The 17,950-nt window shown below is 37.5% G+C and overlaps 1 protein-coding gene and 1 long non-coding RNA gene across 2 annotated transcripts in view; one reads left to right on the top strand and one right to left on the bottom strand.

Annotated features, from left to right (window-relative positions):
• The window catches only part of LOC141278818 (uncharacterized), a 35,565-nt gene extending 27,595 nt beyond the window's left edge, over positions 1–7,970 (bottom strand). Inside the window, exon 1 of the long non-coding RNA XR_012332159.1 lies at positions 7,463–7,970. This is a non-coding gene — a long non-coding RNA (uncharacterized lncRNA). The remainder of the gene's footprint in view (positions 1–7,462) is intronic.
• Positions 7,971–8,272: 302 nt separating this feature from the next.
• The window catches only part of SMARCA5 (SNF2 related chromatin remodeling ATPase 5), a 46,552-nt gene continuing 36,874 nt past the window's right edge, over positions 8,273–17,950 (top strand). The window contains exons 1-3 of the mRNA XM_019926524.3: positions 8,273–8,677; positions 11,859–11,933; positions 17,105–17,271. Coding sequence (XP_019782083.1) covers positions 8,501–8,677; positions 11,859–11,933; positions 17,105–17,271 — 419 coding nt within the window. The 5' untranslated portion in view covers positions 8,273–8,500. The remainder of the gene's footprint in view (positions 8,678–11,858; positions 11,934–17,104; positions 17,272–17,950) is intronic.

The following is a 17,950-nucleotide window of genomic DNA, read 5'->3' as shown; positions in this document are numbered from 1 at the left end:
TGGTGCATGTTGATGTCTTTTCATCCTTGCACTTAGCTTATAATTGTGATATGCCTTGACTAAAGATGAATAAACTGAAGTTTAGAGAAAAAAAAAAGCACTAGTGTTTTATAGAGATCTATTTCCTGCTGAGTGAAAGACAAAAGAGTATTGGGCTTGTTAGTCTTTTGTTTGTCTGTTTATCTATTTCGAGTTCAACTCAATTAAGAATTTTCTGACCACCAGGAAGAATAGCTCTTTAATACCTGGACCAGAGACATATTGTGATGTTGTGTTTATTTTTGCTTGACTTGTGGCTGAAATCTTAGAATTGAAACTGTAAGTGCTCTCTATGTGGGTCTGCAATTCAGAAAGACCTTTACTTTTCATTGTGTTTCTTCATTGTGTAAGTGTGTAATGCTTTCCCATCTTAGGGTGTTATTGACTGAATAGGTTAAAACTCTTAAATTAAGCGATCTTGTTCTGATTGGCTAACAGAGGTCAATAAGTACTTACATGGATTAAATATTCCTAAAATTCCCAGAAAATAAACTTCTAATACTTTAAATGTGCTAGAATCTAAAAGGAAAGAAAAGTATTCTTAGCAAAACTAACAAGTGACTTTTTAAGAAGCCAAGCTCACAGAATATAGGTGAATCTTTGGCAAAGAAAACTAGTTTAATATTTTGGTTTAATAAATCCAGCTGTGCCTTTTCTGATTTATCACTGTTAAGGATAATACAAGCCTACATTTTACTCTAGTTGGGAATGACCTTCCTAAATTTATACTGGCTTATTGATCAAATAAGCTAGCATTACTTCCACTTAATGTTTAAGATTAAAAATATATAAATTTGTGCTTAACTAAATTGAATTATTATTCTGATTTTCAATAGAAGTTACATTTTATAGTATGTTAGATTGAAAATAATTTATTTAGGTAACTTAAAACCTTAGGCTTATATAATTAATTCCCAGATGTTCACTGGATGCCTAAATTATCAATATTTCTAAATCATGGAATGGAAACATTGATTACTGAGCATGATTTTCAGTTTATATGCTTTTGTTTTGTATTTTAAATGCTACAAAGAGGGTATTTCTTTGGGTCTGTTAACGAAGGTGCTTATTTTTGCCACTGTGAGAAGCCTTATAAAGGATGTGTGTGGCTATAGACAGCTGTGTTCCGTGTATTCATAAGCTTTGCTAGTCTGCTAAAATGCCATATATCATACAGTTCACAATTACTTACCCTGTAGTTTTTGTAAAATAAAAGTTACTTTGGTTAAAAGTTACTATTAATACAAATGATTGAGACCATATACTTAAAAGCAATAGTTTCAGAGAAATACAACTGTGTACCTACTTTTGTTTTGCAAGGAAAATAATTTTTTCGTGAAGCAGCCATTCTCAGGGTTTTTGGTCTACAAACTCCTTTGCACCACATTTCCACCAGCAACGTGTGAGTGATTCATTTTATTGGTATCCTCACCGGCATTCGGCGTTGTCATTATTTTTAATTTTAGCCATTCTGTTAGGTATGAAGTGACATCTCATTGTGGTTTTAATTTGCATTTTTCTAATGGCTAATGCTTTTGACCTCTTTTGATGTGCTAATTTGCCATCTGTATATCTTCCTCAGTGAAATGTCTCTTCATTTATTTTCCCAGTGTTCTAAATAGACTGTTTGCTTTTTTTCCTGTTGAATTTTGAGAGTTCTTTATATATTCTAGACACTCATCCTTTGTCTGATATGTGTTTTGTAAATATTTTCTCCCACTCTGTAGCTTGTCATCTCACCTTCTTGACAGTCTCTTATAGAGCAAAAGCTTTTAATTTCGTGATTCAATTTATTAATTTTTCCTTCCATTGATCATGCTTTTGGTGTCAAATGTTAAGAACTCTATGCCCAGACCTAGATCCTTAGCATTTTCTCCTATTTTTTTCCAAAATTTTATAGTTTTCTGTTTTACATTAAATCTACTATCCATTTTGAGTTAATTTTTATACAAAGTGTCAGATTTAGGTCAAGGTTCCTTTTTTTTCTTCCTGTAGACATTTCTCCAGGACCGTTTGTTGAAAAGCCTCTTTGCACTGAGTCTACATGTTCATTGCTAGTTTATTAAAATAGAGTTGATTTTTGAATGTTTATTTTATATCTTGAAAACTTGCAGAACTCACTTATTAGGCCTTTGGATTTTTTGTAGATTTCTTGGAATTATCTAGTAAATAATCATGTAATTGACCAATAGGGACAGTTTTATATTTCCTTTCCAGCACTGTATTGAATATCAGTGGTGTGAGCAGAATCCTTGCCTGTTTCTGATCTTAGAGGAAAAACATTGTCTCACTAAGCATCATGTTAGCGGTAGGTATTTTAGATGCTCTTTATGGAGGAAGTCTCCCTCTTTTTCTTCTTCTGAGAGTTTTTATCATGAAAGGATGTTGAAATTTTGTCAAATGATTTTTCTGCTTTGCTTGATATAATCATGTGAGTTTTCTTCTCTAACCTGTTAATATGGCAGATAATATTAATTAATTTTCAAATATTGAACTACTCTTGCATCTCTGGAATAAATCCTATTTGATCAGGGTGCACAATTCTTTTTATACATTGTATAATTGTACTTGCTAATATTTTGTTAAGGATTTTTGCATCTATATTCATCAAGGATATTGGTCTTTCTTTCTTTTATATAGCATCTTTGGTTTGGTATCAGGGTTACAGTAGCTTCATAAAATGATTTGCGAAGTGCATCTACTTTTTTTTTTTTTTTTTTGCGGTACGCGGGCCTCTCACTCTTGTGGCCTCTCCCGTTGCGGAGCACAGGCTCCGGACGCGCAGGCTCAGCGGCCATGGCTCACGGGCCCAGCGGCATGTGGGATCTTCCCGGACCGGGGCACAAACCCGTGTCCCTTGCATCGGCAGGCGGACTCTCAACCACTGCACCACCAGGGAAGCCCGTATCTTCTTTTATGGAGGAGACTGTGTAGAATTTGTGTAGAATTGTGTAGAAATATATGGTAGAAATCTCCAGTAAAGCCATCTGGGCTTGGAGATTTCTTTTGGGGAGTTTTTAGGTTATGAATTTAATTTCCTAAATAGTTATAAGGCTATTCAAATTATCTATTTCATATTGTCTGAGTTATGGTAGATTTTATTTTTCAAAAAAGCAGTCTATTTCATTTAAGTTGTCAAATTTATGTTTGTAGTATTCCCTTTTACCCTTTTGATGTTTTCAGGGTCAGTAGTCATAGGTCCTGTTTCATTCCTAATATTGGTGATCTGTATCTTTTTTCTTTGTCAGTTTTCCTAACAGTTCGTCAATTTTATCCTGTCAAAGAACCAATTCTTTGTTTTATTTTGTCTAAGTTTTTCTGATTTTAATTTCAATGATTTCTGCTCTTGCTTTTATTATTTCCTTTCTTCTGCTTACTCCAGATTTATTTTGCTCTTCTTCTAGGCTTCTGAGATGGAATCTTAGATTTGAGACTATTCCTTTTTTTCTGAATGTAAGCATTTAGTACTACAATTTTCTTTTCAGCACTGCTTTAGCTGGTTTCCACAAATTTTGATATATTGTATTTTTCATTCAGTTCAAAGTACTTTTTCTCTTGAGACCTCCTCTTTGACCCATGGGTTATTTAGAAGGGTGTCATTAAGTCTGGAGATGTAATTTTTGGTTATTGATTCCTAGTTTGATTCTACTGTGGTTGAAGAACACTGTATAATTTCAATTCTCTTAAATTTGTTGAGGTTTGTTTTATGGTTTCTCTTGGTATATTTTCTGAAGGTTCTCAAAAAGTATGTATTCTATTTCTGTATGGAATGTTCTATAAACGTTAATTAGATTCTCTTGGTTGATGGAGTCGTTGAGTTCTATATCTTTCCTGATTTTCTGCTTAGTTGTTCTATTAATTATTAAAAGATACCATAGTCTTCACCTATAATTGTGGATTTTTTATTTCTCATTTCAGTTGTCAGTTATTGCTTCTGATACTTTGCAGCTCTGTTGTTTGGTGCATACATGTTTCAAATTGCTATGTCTTCTTGGTGAACTGACACTTTCATCATTATGTAACGTTTTTGCTCTTTGTAATTTCCTTTGCTCTGAAGTCTACCTAATAATGATATAGTCACTCTTGTTTTCATTTGAATAACGTTTGAGGGATACATCTTCCCATCTTCTTACTTTCAATCTTTTGAGCAAAGGAACACCAAATTTCTTAACCACAGCTTTGGCTACAGTTAATTCATTTGAAAATATTTCAGGAGTAGTGGTGGTTAAAATTTCATTTGGGATTATAATATTTGGGTTCCAAGAAGTTTTTTACCTAGAGCCAATTCAAGAAAGAAGAAAATATCTTTCACAAGGAAGGAAATGCACAGAGGACTCGAATTTTTAACTTGTAAATAGTAGGGGAAAAAAAGGTAATTTTAAATGACTACATAAATACATGAATTAACATCCAGCAGACACAAAGTCACCCACTGATATGAGTTGGTGACCAAATATGAGGGGGATGCATTGGAACCTTACTTAATGTTTTTGTTTAATAGTAGGAGAATTCTGAAAAAGATACATATGTGATCATTGGTACCTAGTGTTGGAAATCCCCATTCTTAAGATACTCACAAACTCAACACTGTTTTATTGTTGTCACGTAGTAGTCAGACTTTATTTTCCTAGGCTTTCACAAAATAAATGAGTATGTGAGGAAGACAGCCTCAACATTACTACTTTGCTTTTGATAAACTTAATAAAATCCTTTCTGTTACCATTCAAGGCCAAAATGTTGAGAGAGTCCTGGCTCTTTGGCATCTTTTGTCCTCTGGCAATATCTCTTTGCTCCACTCTATTCAGCATACAACATGCTGTTCCAGCACACTAAATCCAATAGAGGGAATTTTAGGTGTAAACAAAATGCATTTGCATATTTGAGATTAACATGATTTTACATTGTAGTATTCTATATCTGGGAACATGTTTAAAGTAGTAATTCCTTCTAGTGTTTTCGTGACACTACTCCCTTTACCCTCCTCCTTATTAAAAAACAATTAGATTACCCTTCCTACAGCTAGAGGCTGACCCTTAGGCTTATGAGTCTTCAAGATTAGAATACCTAAGACTTGAACCCAGAGCTCACTCTATGTCAGGCACTGTATTAAACACCCTATGTACACTAGGGTGTTTTACAATTAAATGATTAAATGTCATTTAATTCTTATGACATTATTATAAGAATGTTATCCAAACATAAAGTCGGCATAATATAATAGCAAAAAGATGAGAAAAGACTGACTTCAGAGAAGTTAGATAACTTGCCTGCATTCACACAACTACTAAGTTCTTGAGCCTGCATGGGAATCTAGGCTTGCCTGACTCACTAACCTATTCTCTTGCCACTATACCAATCCTATGTTATACTATCAATTTCGGAACTAGCTGTTAGTTTTAGCCTCTTAGTATTTGAAGAACAACAGGCCTTTGTCATTTGGCCACCATATAAGTACTACCATCTGCCTAACTCAATTAACGTCCCTATAGCTCAATTTCCGGGCATCCTGTCTTTTCTGTAACTCCTCTCTCCCCTTCCTCCCTGCTTCTAGACCCTGCTCAAAATTGGTTTCTCTGTCCCTGTTGTTAGATTAGTGATTCAAACATTCAAACATTGTTTTCTCTTCTTCCTTTTTTTTTTTTTTTTTTGGCTGCATTGGGTCTTCAGTGCTGCACGGTCTTTCTCTAGCTGCAGCAAACGGGGGCTTCTCTTGTTGTGGAGCACGGGCTCTAGGCATGCGGGCTCAGTAGTTGTGATTCATGGGCTCTAGAGCACAGGTTCAGTAGTTGTGCACAGGCTTAGTTCCTCCGCGGCATGTGGGATCTTCCCAGACCAGGGCTCGAACCCATGTCCCCTGCACTGGCAGGCAGATTCTTTAACCACTGTGCCACCAGGGAAGTCCCTTCCTCCTTTCTTTTAAGTATCTTTTCTCTATAATTTTCCCCACAAGATTCTCATACAGCGTTCATATGCTCATATGAGAAACGCACTCACAATATAAATGTGTATGTTAAAAAAGACAGTTGTCATTTTGGAGGCAATTTTATTTATTGTTTTTCTTGCTATTTGTTTTTCTTAAATTGTCAGACTTAAGCTTCATCCATTTATATATTCAGTATATTTTTAGGGTTTCCAAATCAGGACCCAAGATATTTACCTTTCATTATAGGGTGAAGAAATACTCTGAATATTAAATAAATGTTATATTCTTTCTACTTAATGTCAATATTAAATAAATATTTACTCATAAGTATTTATTTTATTTTTATTTTTAAAAATATTTATTTATTTGGTTGCGCCGGGTCTTAGTTGTGGCAGTCTGGTTCCTTAGCTTTGGCATGAGAACTCTTAGTTGTGGCATGCATGTGGGATCCAGTTCCCTGACCAGGGACTGAACCCAGGCCCCCTGCATTGGGAGCGCAGAGTCTTAACCACTGTGCCATCAGGGAAGTTCTCATAAGTATTTATTGAGTGTCTATATGTCAGCTACTCCCCTAGACACTAACTTTTTACCCTTCCACACAATCTATTTTTGGTGAAAGTATTTTTTAGATATTAAAAATAAGTTTGCTCAATATAATAATACACAAATTCATTTTAGAAAGAATTAAAAAATACAAACAGAAAAGAATTAGGAAATATACACCAACAACAATCACTTTCAATACTTTTATGATTATCCTTCCAAAGTTTTATTCATATTTTTGAACTGCTAAATTTTCTTTTCAGTTAACACTATAGAATAAACATTCTTCTACATTAATTGTTGTTAAAGGTCAAGAATAGTTCATTTTGTGGGTGTACAATAGTTTTAAAATCATACTTTCAATGTTGGACTCTTAGCCTATTGCTAGTTTTTTTGCAATTACATGCGAAGCCTGTGATGAACATCATTTAGGTATTCTTCTTTTCATATATCCTTAGGCGGTTCCTTATAGTCTCAGAAATAGCATTTATAATGGGCTGGGGGACATTTTTCCAGATCTCAATTAAAGAATTATCACTCGATTGGTTAAAAGTTTGCAGCCTATATATTCATAGGAGATCCCTTCTGTTTGAAATTCAACATAATCAACAGTTTGCTCAAGCCTTAACTCTTTAAAAGTGTGTCTCCTTTATTCAATACGTACTGATAAGATACTGGACATGGGGATACAAAGATGAATAAGAGCCTGTGCAGGGCAGATAGCAATTTATTGCAGTGTGCAGATTTGCTACTGAATAGAACACGCTGCGCTTAAAATCTGCAGCAGATGGGTGCGCAAGACCCTCAGGCTGTGTTGAAGAGCGGGCAAGGCAGGGTACAAACCAGTGGTGAACAGTTGTAACATTTCTTAAGAAGAGAAGAATGTACATTTTAATTTAATATTTGGTGGTTGAGGAAAAGATACAACCCATCGCCTCTTATCTATTGATTACTCACGTTTCTCACTTACATGGTGGTGGGCACAGTTTGCTTACTTTCAGCATGTAAATTCAGAGGAAATATCGCCTAACTCTGCACCGAAGAGTAGAAGGAATTTAGAAATGACTGATATAGCTAACATCTGATGACAGAAAAATAAAAAATCACACTAACGGGCACTCTTCCTTAGACAACAAAACAGTGAGACGTCAACTGGAATAACCACAACGTCGTCAACACAGTGGCGTCACGCGTATAAGCGAAGGCGGTTAAAGTGTTAAGACCTGCCCAGACCTCCATGCTGCAGTAGGCAGCGCAAAACCTGTGCAAATTTTCAGGGAGTGCCGCCGATCGCTGCCAGCCACAGGAGATGCGGCGTCCGGGGACCGTGTGCCGTTAAGAACGCCTGTAGGATTGCACTCGCGTCTTGCCCGGGAGCGGAAGCACAAACCTACCCGTCCGAGCCCTCCCTTGAGGCCCCGCCCACTCCTTGCCCTAGAGCTTGCTGGGGGCCCTGGAGGGGGAGTGGCCAAGGGCGAGGAGGAGAGAATGCGCATGCGCAACTGGAACTCAGTCATTTAGCCAACTATCAATCTCGCGAGTGTTGAAAGTCGGTGGCGTAGGTAGTAGACCTGGATGCAGGCGAGATAGATGATATCTACCACAGGAAGAAGAGGAGGCGGCCAAGTCACTGTGCGCTCCCGGTCCCTCTTTCGCTTTCCTTTCCTTCTCCCTCAACCCTCCGCCCTACAGTAAATCAGCCCGCCTTCCTGACCTCAGTGACCCGGGTGACCCCGCCCACTCTCGTCGACGTGATTCCCGCCGTGAGGTAAAGCGCTGGTGGAACCCCGAGCCCGGCGGAAGAGGAGGACGACGAGAGGGGGAGGCTGCTGGGCCTGGCTAGGGCTCGTCGCGGAGCCGCGGCGAAGGGGGCGTTCGGGTGGTCCTCTCGCTCCTCCACCAACTCATTGCGACGTAGCCTCCCAGGCCTAGGCCTCCTCCTCATCTCTGCCGGGCCCGGCCTCTGGCAGCAGCGGGTGACGCAGAAGGAACATCATGTCGTCCGCGGCCGACCCTCCGCCACCCCCGCCTCCCGAGAGCGCGCCTTCCAAGCCCGCAACCTCGGCCGCCGGCAGCGGGAACAACAACAGCAACAAAGGCGGCCCCGAGGGCGTCGCAGCCCAGGCGGCTGCCTCTGCGGCCAGCGCCGGCGCCGCGGACTCTGAGATGGAGGTGAGAGCGGCTCGTGGCGTGGGGAGACGGCGGGGTGGGGAGGAGGAACTGGTTCCCTCGCCTCTGTGTTAGTGATGAGACGCAGAGCCGAACTTCACCCCTGTGCACCCAGACTCGGCCTCGGACCCTGTGGATCCGAAATGATGCTCTCACCCTTGCGCCCTGCGCCTAGCCTATCCCAGCCGACTCAAATGGATCTCTGGCACCTCACATTTACATTATTTGTCTCTTTGGCGAACCTTGCCAAACCCTCGAACGCTCTTGTTAGACACATGTTCTTGATTACTGAGGCCGAGTGGGATCTACCTTTTTTTTTTAAGCTAGACTCCCATAATTCCCTCGCCCATCTCTGAATCTCGATTTTAGTTTCCACTAAACTTGGGGGGAAGGCGAGGGAGATTTCCCCTTAGGAAAGAGGGTAGATGGGCGCGGTGGGGAAGGCATTTAAAAGGAGCGCCTCTGAGGACTTGGGCCTCCTTTTCTTCATCCCGGTCCTTGCGGGGGAGGTATCTGTTCCGGGCAGAAACAATGGCGAGAGCTGGATAGCCGAGGGCGCAGTGGGGATAAGCGGGGCGCAGCTGCTCCCTTGGAGGGAGAGGAGGCTCCTCCCAGGCACTGTTCCATGGGGAGGGAACTGACCAAGGCGGCAGCAGCTGTCTTGAACCCCCATCTCATTTGGGGAGGAGTGATGGATGGATGGATGGATGAATGAGTTAGTGAGTCAGGGGCTTTCAGACCAGCGCAATTCGTCTTTGGGGACCTTGGCCTTTTTTTTTGAAAATTGGTACTTTTCGCTGCCGAGCCTGTCTTCTGGGCTGGGGCTGGCCGGCCAGGGGATGGTGACAGTACTGCGGGGGTGGAAAGATTGGGGAACTGCCAGGCGGGTCTCTTGGGTGTGCTCCAAGGCTTTGCGATGTCTGGGAACAAAGTGATTGCTTGCTCCTTCCAAATTTTATTCTTGGCCTTCAGTCTGTTTTGAGATATTTTATAGTTGCAGCCCAAAGATTTCTGGGAGTTTTCCATCCTTGGACAGATTGAGCGAAGGTAATACTGTTCTAAAAACGAACGTTGCTGCAGGATTAATAAGGAATTGGTAGCGCAGTTTACCATTGAAGCATTTGGCGCAGTAGTTTTATTTGGGCAACAGCGGTCTAATCTAGGGTGAAGTAACATGTTACTAGTTTTTCAAAGAACTTTTAGGTGACGGTGGGTTTTGATGGATTAGGACATCTGGTGTTCTGTAGTTTTCAGTGACGAGATTTGTTTCAAATTCATATCTGGTGTTACCTGTTTTCTCTTTCTTCAGGTTTTAAATGGTTCTTTTGCATTCCCAGGGTTAACTTGGATTCCTGCTTCGTGGTTTAAGGGGGTTTGAAGTTTGACACTAAAAGCAATTGTATGTAAATATGCAGTTCTCTGCAAATTGCTGTCCTTAGTTGTCCTCAGCTTCTCAAAAGGGGCTGTCATTCAACTGTTGGAATAACAACCAAAGTCTCACAAGAGGTGTTACGGAAACATCAGAAAGCAGAATAATTTAAAGCCTAAACTAAATATTTTGGCTTTCAGTTGCTATTTTTAAGTTAAAGTAGAATTAAAGTTTAACTATGAATATTAATGTTACAACAAGTACCAAATGATGTCAGTGGTATTTTTATTTGCCGGATGGGGAAATTGAGTCTTCTGGTAAGTAGAACCCACATCTGGCTCTGAAGCTGACCCTTTCCCCGAATATCTTGCCCTTTCATATTCTTACAAAAAAGGTGTTTGACGATTTCATTTATTGAAGAGTGACTTAGTCATTTTTACCTTCTTAGAATAGGAACATCAGTAATTTTATCAATCTTTTTACTGACTAGTTTTAGTTTTTATTTTTTCCTTCACATTATACTGTGATTTTTCTTTTCTTGGTCTTTTAATTTGGGTTTTTCCAAAATCATTTATTTTCTGACAGAGCCCACTTTCCTAGAAATATTAGCTAGCTTTCCTATGTATTAGGTTAATTTTTTCTTTTTGCTTGGTACTGATAGGTCACAGAAGCAGTCTCATTTTTTGTTTATTATTGTGATCTTTTTGGCAATGTGGATGGGGGCCTGTCTTTGTTCATCCTCATTTCTCAGTATTGACTCGACTGATAGGTAGGTACACTGTATACCAATAACTATATGACCTCAAGAGTCCTAAATCCAAACCTTTTTTTTTTTAAATTAAAACTGTGAAAGAAATAATGACTGCTGTTGGAAAGCACATCTTATTTTTTTAGTATGTATTTGACCTTCCATGGTATCCCATTACCATTTTGTGCAGTAGGCTAGGTTGGTGGCTTTGTCATTTTTACTTGTGGAGACCAGAGATTTGTGATGAGCTTAAGGTTACACAGGTTCCTACAGGTCTTAGCAATGAAGTTAGACTTGAATTTGGGTCAGTTGACCTCTTAATTTTAGTGCTATACCAGCCCCATCCCCCCAACTTCTTAATCACAGGTAGTTTTATTACAGTATGTATTGACACACACAGATTAGTACATCATTAATGAAAATTAGACTTTCACCAGCTCTTCTTATGTTCTTTTAATGGATGAGTGGAACTTTGCAGTGTAGTTGTTGCTGTTATTTTGTTGTTTGTGGCGTTTTGAATGTCAGGGTGAATAAATTTGCAAAAATAGCACATTTATTACCAGTTTAGGAATCAGATTGTACTTAAAGGGTATTCACTTTAGGCTGCATGATGAAATTTTTTAATTTTCCAGAAGATGGGAATCACCGTTACTAATGCGGCTTTCCAGGTGTATATTTGTGTAGCAGTACAGTAGATACTGCAATTTTATGATTAAAAAGGAACGTATTTTCTTCACATTTTATACTGTTGAATTTAGCTTCATAATTTTTGATTAGAAAATGAAACATTTGCTGAAAGTAATTTTGTTCTGGGATGATGGAGATAATAATCTTGTGTTTCAGTCTTGGCAATAGCCATGCAGTTTACATATTTGGATTAAATAAGTTGTTATCATCATGGTATTTTTCATCAAGGTTTCCTATCAGGTAGGATGACAGCTATTTAAGTATCTGGGAAATTTGGGACAGGAGTGTATTACTTTGAATGTGTTTTGGGCAGAAATCAGTCTAATAATGGTGTGTTGAGTATTCTTGAAGAACAATCCATGATTTTTCCCTCCTACCAGGAAGTATTTGATGATGCGTCTCCTGGAAAGCAAAAAGAAATCCAAGAACCAGATCCTACCTATGAAGAAAAAATGGTATGTTCTAGGCATATGAAGAGTTTTATATCAGCTTTTATTAGGTGATTAAGTGTACCAAAATTGAAGCACAGATACCCAATTTAAATATGTATAACGTGGAGTACTATAACTTTTGTACCTTACTTGACTTACTTGACTGTGTAAACCAAATATAGAAGTATGGCATGAATTCACATATTATGTAAATATGTGGGTTATGCTAACACCCCTTATATTTTAAGATTTAGCATTTGGGAGTGAGGTGAGTTAAAGACCAGAGAAGTAATTATTCAAGGTAATGTTTATTCTGCATGTGTCTGGCATTGTACTCTACTGGTTATAAAGGAAATAATACATGCTCCTTGCCTACAGCCTTCTTATAATATGGATGGGATCTTTACAAAAGAGAATATGAATGTTATACTTGAAAAATACCCAGCTCATGTTTCATATCCTCTTAGGAAACTTTATTTTACCCTGAGTTAACCAGTACCTACAAAGAGCTTTAAATTTAAATTTAGATTCAATAATAATGACTAATAGTGAATGATTATTATGTAGCAGGCCCTGTTCTAAGTGCTTTGTATGGATTAAACTCATTTAATTGTTTTGAAGTCTTAAAAAGTTAAAATAGCAGGTGTAATAATAACACCACTACACAACACAGTATGCTTCTTAAGAGTGGGGACAGTGTCTTCATCTTTCTGTCTTCAGCACCCAGAACAATATCTGGCACATAGTACATTTTAACAAATCTTACTTTCCCCTTGTTCTTTGACTTTCTCTTCAATATCAATAAATGTTTCTGAATCTCTTAAATAGCTTCAAAATCGTAAAAGTATGCACATGTGTATATGTATACACACATATAGTGTGCATAATACATATTGCAATATGTAAAGTAGAAATGATGTATTATTCTATATGATTTCTATTACATTTATATATGTGTATATCTGTAACTGTCCTGCTGCCTTTCTTTGCTGTCAAACTTAACTGAAGGAAAAGATATAATTTCCAGCTCTACTTTTCCCATTCGTTCCATTAACGCTTCACAACTTAGATTCTGTCATTAACACTGTACTAGTGATTCTAATGGCCAGTTCTTTGGCTTAATTGTAGTTTGATTTTCCTTGCTGTCACTTGTGTTTGACACCATTGACCACTCCACAGAATTTTTTCTTGCCTTGAGAGACCTTTTTTTCCTTGATGATATCCTATTTACTTGACTAATTCCTTTGTCCTTCTCATTACATTCTGAACATTTGTTCTTGGACAGTTTGATCCTTGTCACTGGTTTTCATCTGCCATCTCTAAGTGAATACTTCAGATGCCTCCAACCATTGCATTTTCATTTGTTCGTTGGACATTTAAGTTCCTTTGGTACCTCTTATTTAGGAGTATCCAAAATTGAATTCCTTATCTCTACCCCACACTTACACTTAGGATTATCTCAATGAATGAAACTTTCTCTTAATAAATACCCAAGCTGTTACAGTACCTCATAGTTTTAATAGTCTTGGCAAATTTAACTTCATAAATATTTCTCTTATCTTTTCCTCATCACCCTAGTTCAGTATTCTTCTGTTGCATGAATAATTGTGTTGGCATCTTTATTTGGCTCCTTTCTGATGCTCTGGCTTCTTCCACATCTCTTTGTGTTTTTGCAAAGTATATTTACAACACAAATCTGATTATATAATGGAGGTTTTCATGGTTCTTTACAATGCTTCTTGTCTTCACGGTTCCCTTTATTGTAAATTTTTTCTCACTTCCTACAGATTTTTTAGTCTCCTAGTTTAATTTCCTTTTTCAACATCATGATCTTGAGAAGCAGTTTTCTTCCAAGCAACTTCTTTATCATCTGCTAGATCCTATTCATAGGTAAGTCTTGATAGCCACTCTTCATTCTTGAACCCAAGATGCTGAGTACTACTTGAGAAAACTAAAATAATAGTGCTGACTGGTACCGGAATAAGTTTATGGTTTTTACTGTCTTTGGCTTTCAACAATCCCATTTAGCCATTCTAAAACTTTGCCACTCTGATTAAGTGTTCTACTCCTTTCTGCCACACCCTCATTTTCAGTCTTCCTCCACAAAGAATTGCAGGCCCATCATCAATTTACTTCCTCTCTGTTTCCAAGCATGTATAGCTTCTACTGTCCTGGTCGTTTCCTTCTGTCTCAGAGAAAGAAGCTTTTTCCAAGGCTATTGATTTTAATCTTCCATTTGATTTTATGCTTCATTCCTTTTAGGTTCCTAATCTTATTCTATTGTTTCTGATTTTTAGGAAGCGATTTTTCTCCTTAAACCTTTTTTTTTTAATTGAGGTGTAGTTGATTGACAGTGTTGTGCCAGTCTGTGCTGTACAGCAGAGTGACTCAGTTTTACACATATATGCATTCTTTTTTTAATATTCTTTTCCATTATGGTTTATCCCAGGAGATTGGATGTAGTTCTGTGTGCTAAGAGTAGGACCTTATTGTTTATCCATTCTAAATGTACTAGTTTGCATCTACCAACCCCAAATTCCCAGTCCATCCCTCTTCCTCCCCTCCCCCCCATTGGCAACCACAAGTCTGATCTCTATGTCTGTGAATCTGTTTTTATTTTGTAGATAGGTTCATTTTCCTTACCCCTCTTTTAAGATCTCAAGTCATTTTTTTTTCCTGCTGAAATGTAATTACTTTATTTTTTTTAATTTTTTTTGTTTTTTTTTTTTCCAAGTCATTTTTATCTTAACCTTCTCATTTTTTCAAGCAGCAAGGTCTTTGCCTGTTATTCCCCTCAAATCTTTGCCACAGTTCTACTGAAAGCTTATTCTGTGTGTTCTGAACTTGGTTTTTTGCAACTAGTTTGTAACCGAGAGAGAATTTTGGAAATTACGGAATCTTTTGTAAGGCCCTGGTGAAACTTATATTTAATTCTTTAAGACAGTAGTTCTCAAACTTGACCTTGTAGAAGATAACAGAGAACAGAGATCTTGGATATTTTTGGTCTGATGGATCATGAACCACACTTTGAAAAAATACCACCTTAAGACATCTAGAGCCATTAAAGGTTTTTGAGCATTAGAGAGGTGTGATAAGGTCTAAGAATTGGGGGGACCCCCTCCCTTCTCTGTTGAAACATTACCTCTGTTCGGATTTTCCTGATCTTCGTGGTTAAAATTTCAGTGCTCCTTGCACTTGCCATCACTCTGCTTTATTTTTACTTCTGAGTATTCATCATTTTCTGACAGTCTTACATAATTTACCTATTTTCTGTTTTCAATATTGGATTATAATGAAAACTTCCTAAAGAAACAAAACACCTTTTCTGGTAGACACACAGAAGTATTTTTTGAATTGAATAGGTATTTATGAAGAAAATTTTGATTTGAAAATGTTTTTAAAGAAGTGAAGAATACATATTCAGTGATTTGAATACTGTAGAGTACTTTTACTTTAAAATATCTAGACTCTGACCTATCTGAATTTATTTCCAGAGCTTATTTATCTTGATCCAAACATAGCAACAATAATAGTCTTTTTTAAGTAGCAGCATCTTTCTCATTGCATGTTCTTGGCTTTTCTTTTATTATACATGTATTAGGAAATGAAATTGTGCAAAATACATATATGTATATGGATCTCAGTTCAGTACTTTAAAACAGTTTTTTAGTCTTCAGAAACAAACAACTGAAGCTTGTCATCTATAGAACATTACTAAGGAGAAACATGTTGACCTGTTGTTAGTTGTATGGATTGGGCTACATTTGTGGTCCAGTGAAACAGTCACCCTGTGCCTTCCTGATAGCAAATTGGGCTTCAGTTTTACCTTGGTATGATTTAAAAAAATTATGTTTTCCTTTAAAAAATACATAGTTTTTACAACATTACGATGTTTGAGTATCTCTGGTGTTTGCTAGGTAAAATATTGTTTTGGAATTCATTCTAAAATTGACATTTTAAGCATTTATAGGTAGAGATGTTGAGTTGAGTAACTGGTTTCTCTGTTTATTGAACTCTTGTCTTCTTGTTTCTCCTTTTTTTAACCAAACTGTTAGAGTGTCTGTAAAAAGTCTGTTGTCTTAAAGGCTCTCGATTTCCCTTGTTTATTTATTTTTATTTTTTAAAATTTTATGCAGTGTTTCACAGAACTAACCCCCAAGGGTTTTTTTTTTTAAATAATTCTACAGCATTTCTATTTATTGATTGATTGATTGATAGGCTGTGTTGGGTCTTCGTTTCTGTGCGAGGGCTTTCTCTAGTTGCGACGAGCGGGGGCCACTCTTCATCGCGGTGCTCAGGCCTCTCAGTGTCGCGGCCTCTCTTGTTGAGGAGCACAGGCTCCAGACGCACAGGCTCAGCACTTGTGGCTCACGGGCCTAGCTGCTCTGCGGCATGTGGGATCTTCCCAGACCAGGGATCGAACCCGTGTCCCCTGCACCGGCAGGCAGACTCTCAACTGCTGTGCCACTAGGGAAGCCCCACCCTTGTTTATTTTTATAAAAACTTCATTTCAAGATCTTAAATGTTTTTTGGTTTAAATTCTTCCATTCTCTTTGTGTGATAATAGGGAACATTCAAAGCAGTAGATCTTAGATATGAAAATAAGAAATGGTATTAAGAACTGCATTGGGTTAATGAATATTTCATGAACTTAATAGATGTTTTTCAAGCCTTATAGCCTTTTAAAATTTAAAACAGCCTAACTGATGAATGACCAATGCATTTTCCCCCTTCTGAATAAATACACTTGTATTGCATAATGTCTTTTGATTTTTTATTTGATATTTTTTCGTCAACTGTATTGAAGTATAATTGACACACAGTAGTTTTATATTTGTAATTCAGTGAGTTTTGGCAAACACATGCGGTCATTTAACCACCTTACAGTCATGATGTAGAACAGTTCTGTGATCCCCAAAACTTTTGCTCCTGCCCTCATCCCCTTGCCACTTCAGATCTGCTTTCTACGAAATCACTGCTTAGAATTTCATATAAGTTGGATCGTATAGTATGTAGTCTTTTATGTTTGGTTTCTTTCATTTAGTATAATGCTTTTGAAGCTCATCTGTGTTGTTACCCATAGCAGTAGTTTGTTCCTTTTAATTTCTGAGATTGTTGTGTGGAGGCATGTTGAAACCTTGATTTCTGAAGTTGTATTAATATTCTGATAAAATGTGTTTTAAAATTTTTTGCAGCAAACTGACCGGGCAAATAGATTTGAATATTTATTAAAGCAGACAGAGCTGTTTGCACATTTCATTCAGCCTGCTGCTCAGAAGACTCCAACCTCACCTTTGAAGATGAAACCAGGGCGCCCACGAATAAAAAAGGATGAGAAACAGAACTTGCTGTCAGTTGGCGAGTGAGTAATATTTGATACTTAATAGTTGAAGCAGACTTATTTTTGATAGTCTTCATTAGGAGCATAAAATCACTTTATTAAAAAAAATTGTTTTGGTGCTGTTATTTATTTGGCCTGATTGGCTTGGCAGGATATAGCCATACATGTATAAATAAATAAAAATTTGCATAATGCTTTATTTTTATATGGACTGAATAGGGAATTCAGATGTATTCCACTCCTTGGAGTGGAAACAAATGCAGAGGTTAAGCGGCCTATTTAACATCACCTAGAAGGAATTAGAATAATCCAGCTTTGAACTTAGATCTGACTTGGGGTGTGCTCTGGTCTCCTAAACCACATACATGCATTGAGGGTATTGCTATTATCTGAAGTCTGTGCTTGTGTGTGGATGTTGTGATGATTTATGCCACAGCAGTTTGTTTAAAATTTTTGTTACATACTTAGTTTTCTTTATATAAATTGAAGTGTCAAGGTGTATGATGACACTGTTAGGTGGTGGTTCAATATGTGTAAAGTAATTCTTACATGTTGAATTGATAGATTTTTTTTAGAATTTGTGCTGGTTGGATAACTAAGATGTTCAGTTTGTAATAATAAATTTAGGGCAATCTCAGCTCCCTGGAATGGCTATATGTAATTTCCAAACTGAAAAATGAAATGTGATCAGTAATTAAAA

The sequence above is a fragment of the Tursiops truncatus genome, chromosome 5 (assembly GCF_011762595.2).
Source record: "Tursiops truncatus isolate mTurTru1 chromosome 5, mTurTru1.mat.Y, whole genome shotgun sequence".
Classification (NCBI taxonomy): Eukaryota; Metazoa; Chordata; class Mammalia; order Artiodactyla; family Delphinidae; genus Tursiops; species Tursiops truncatus.
The sequence above is the reverse complement of the archived record's forward strand: the minus strand, read 5'-3'. Positions and strand labels throughout refer to the sequence as shown.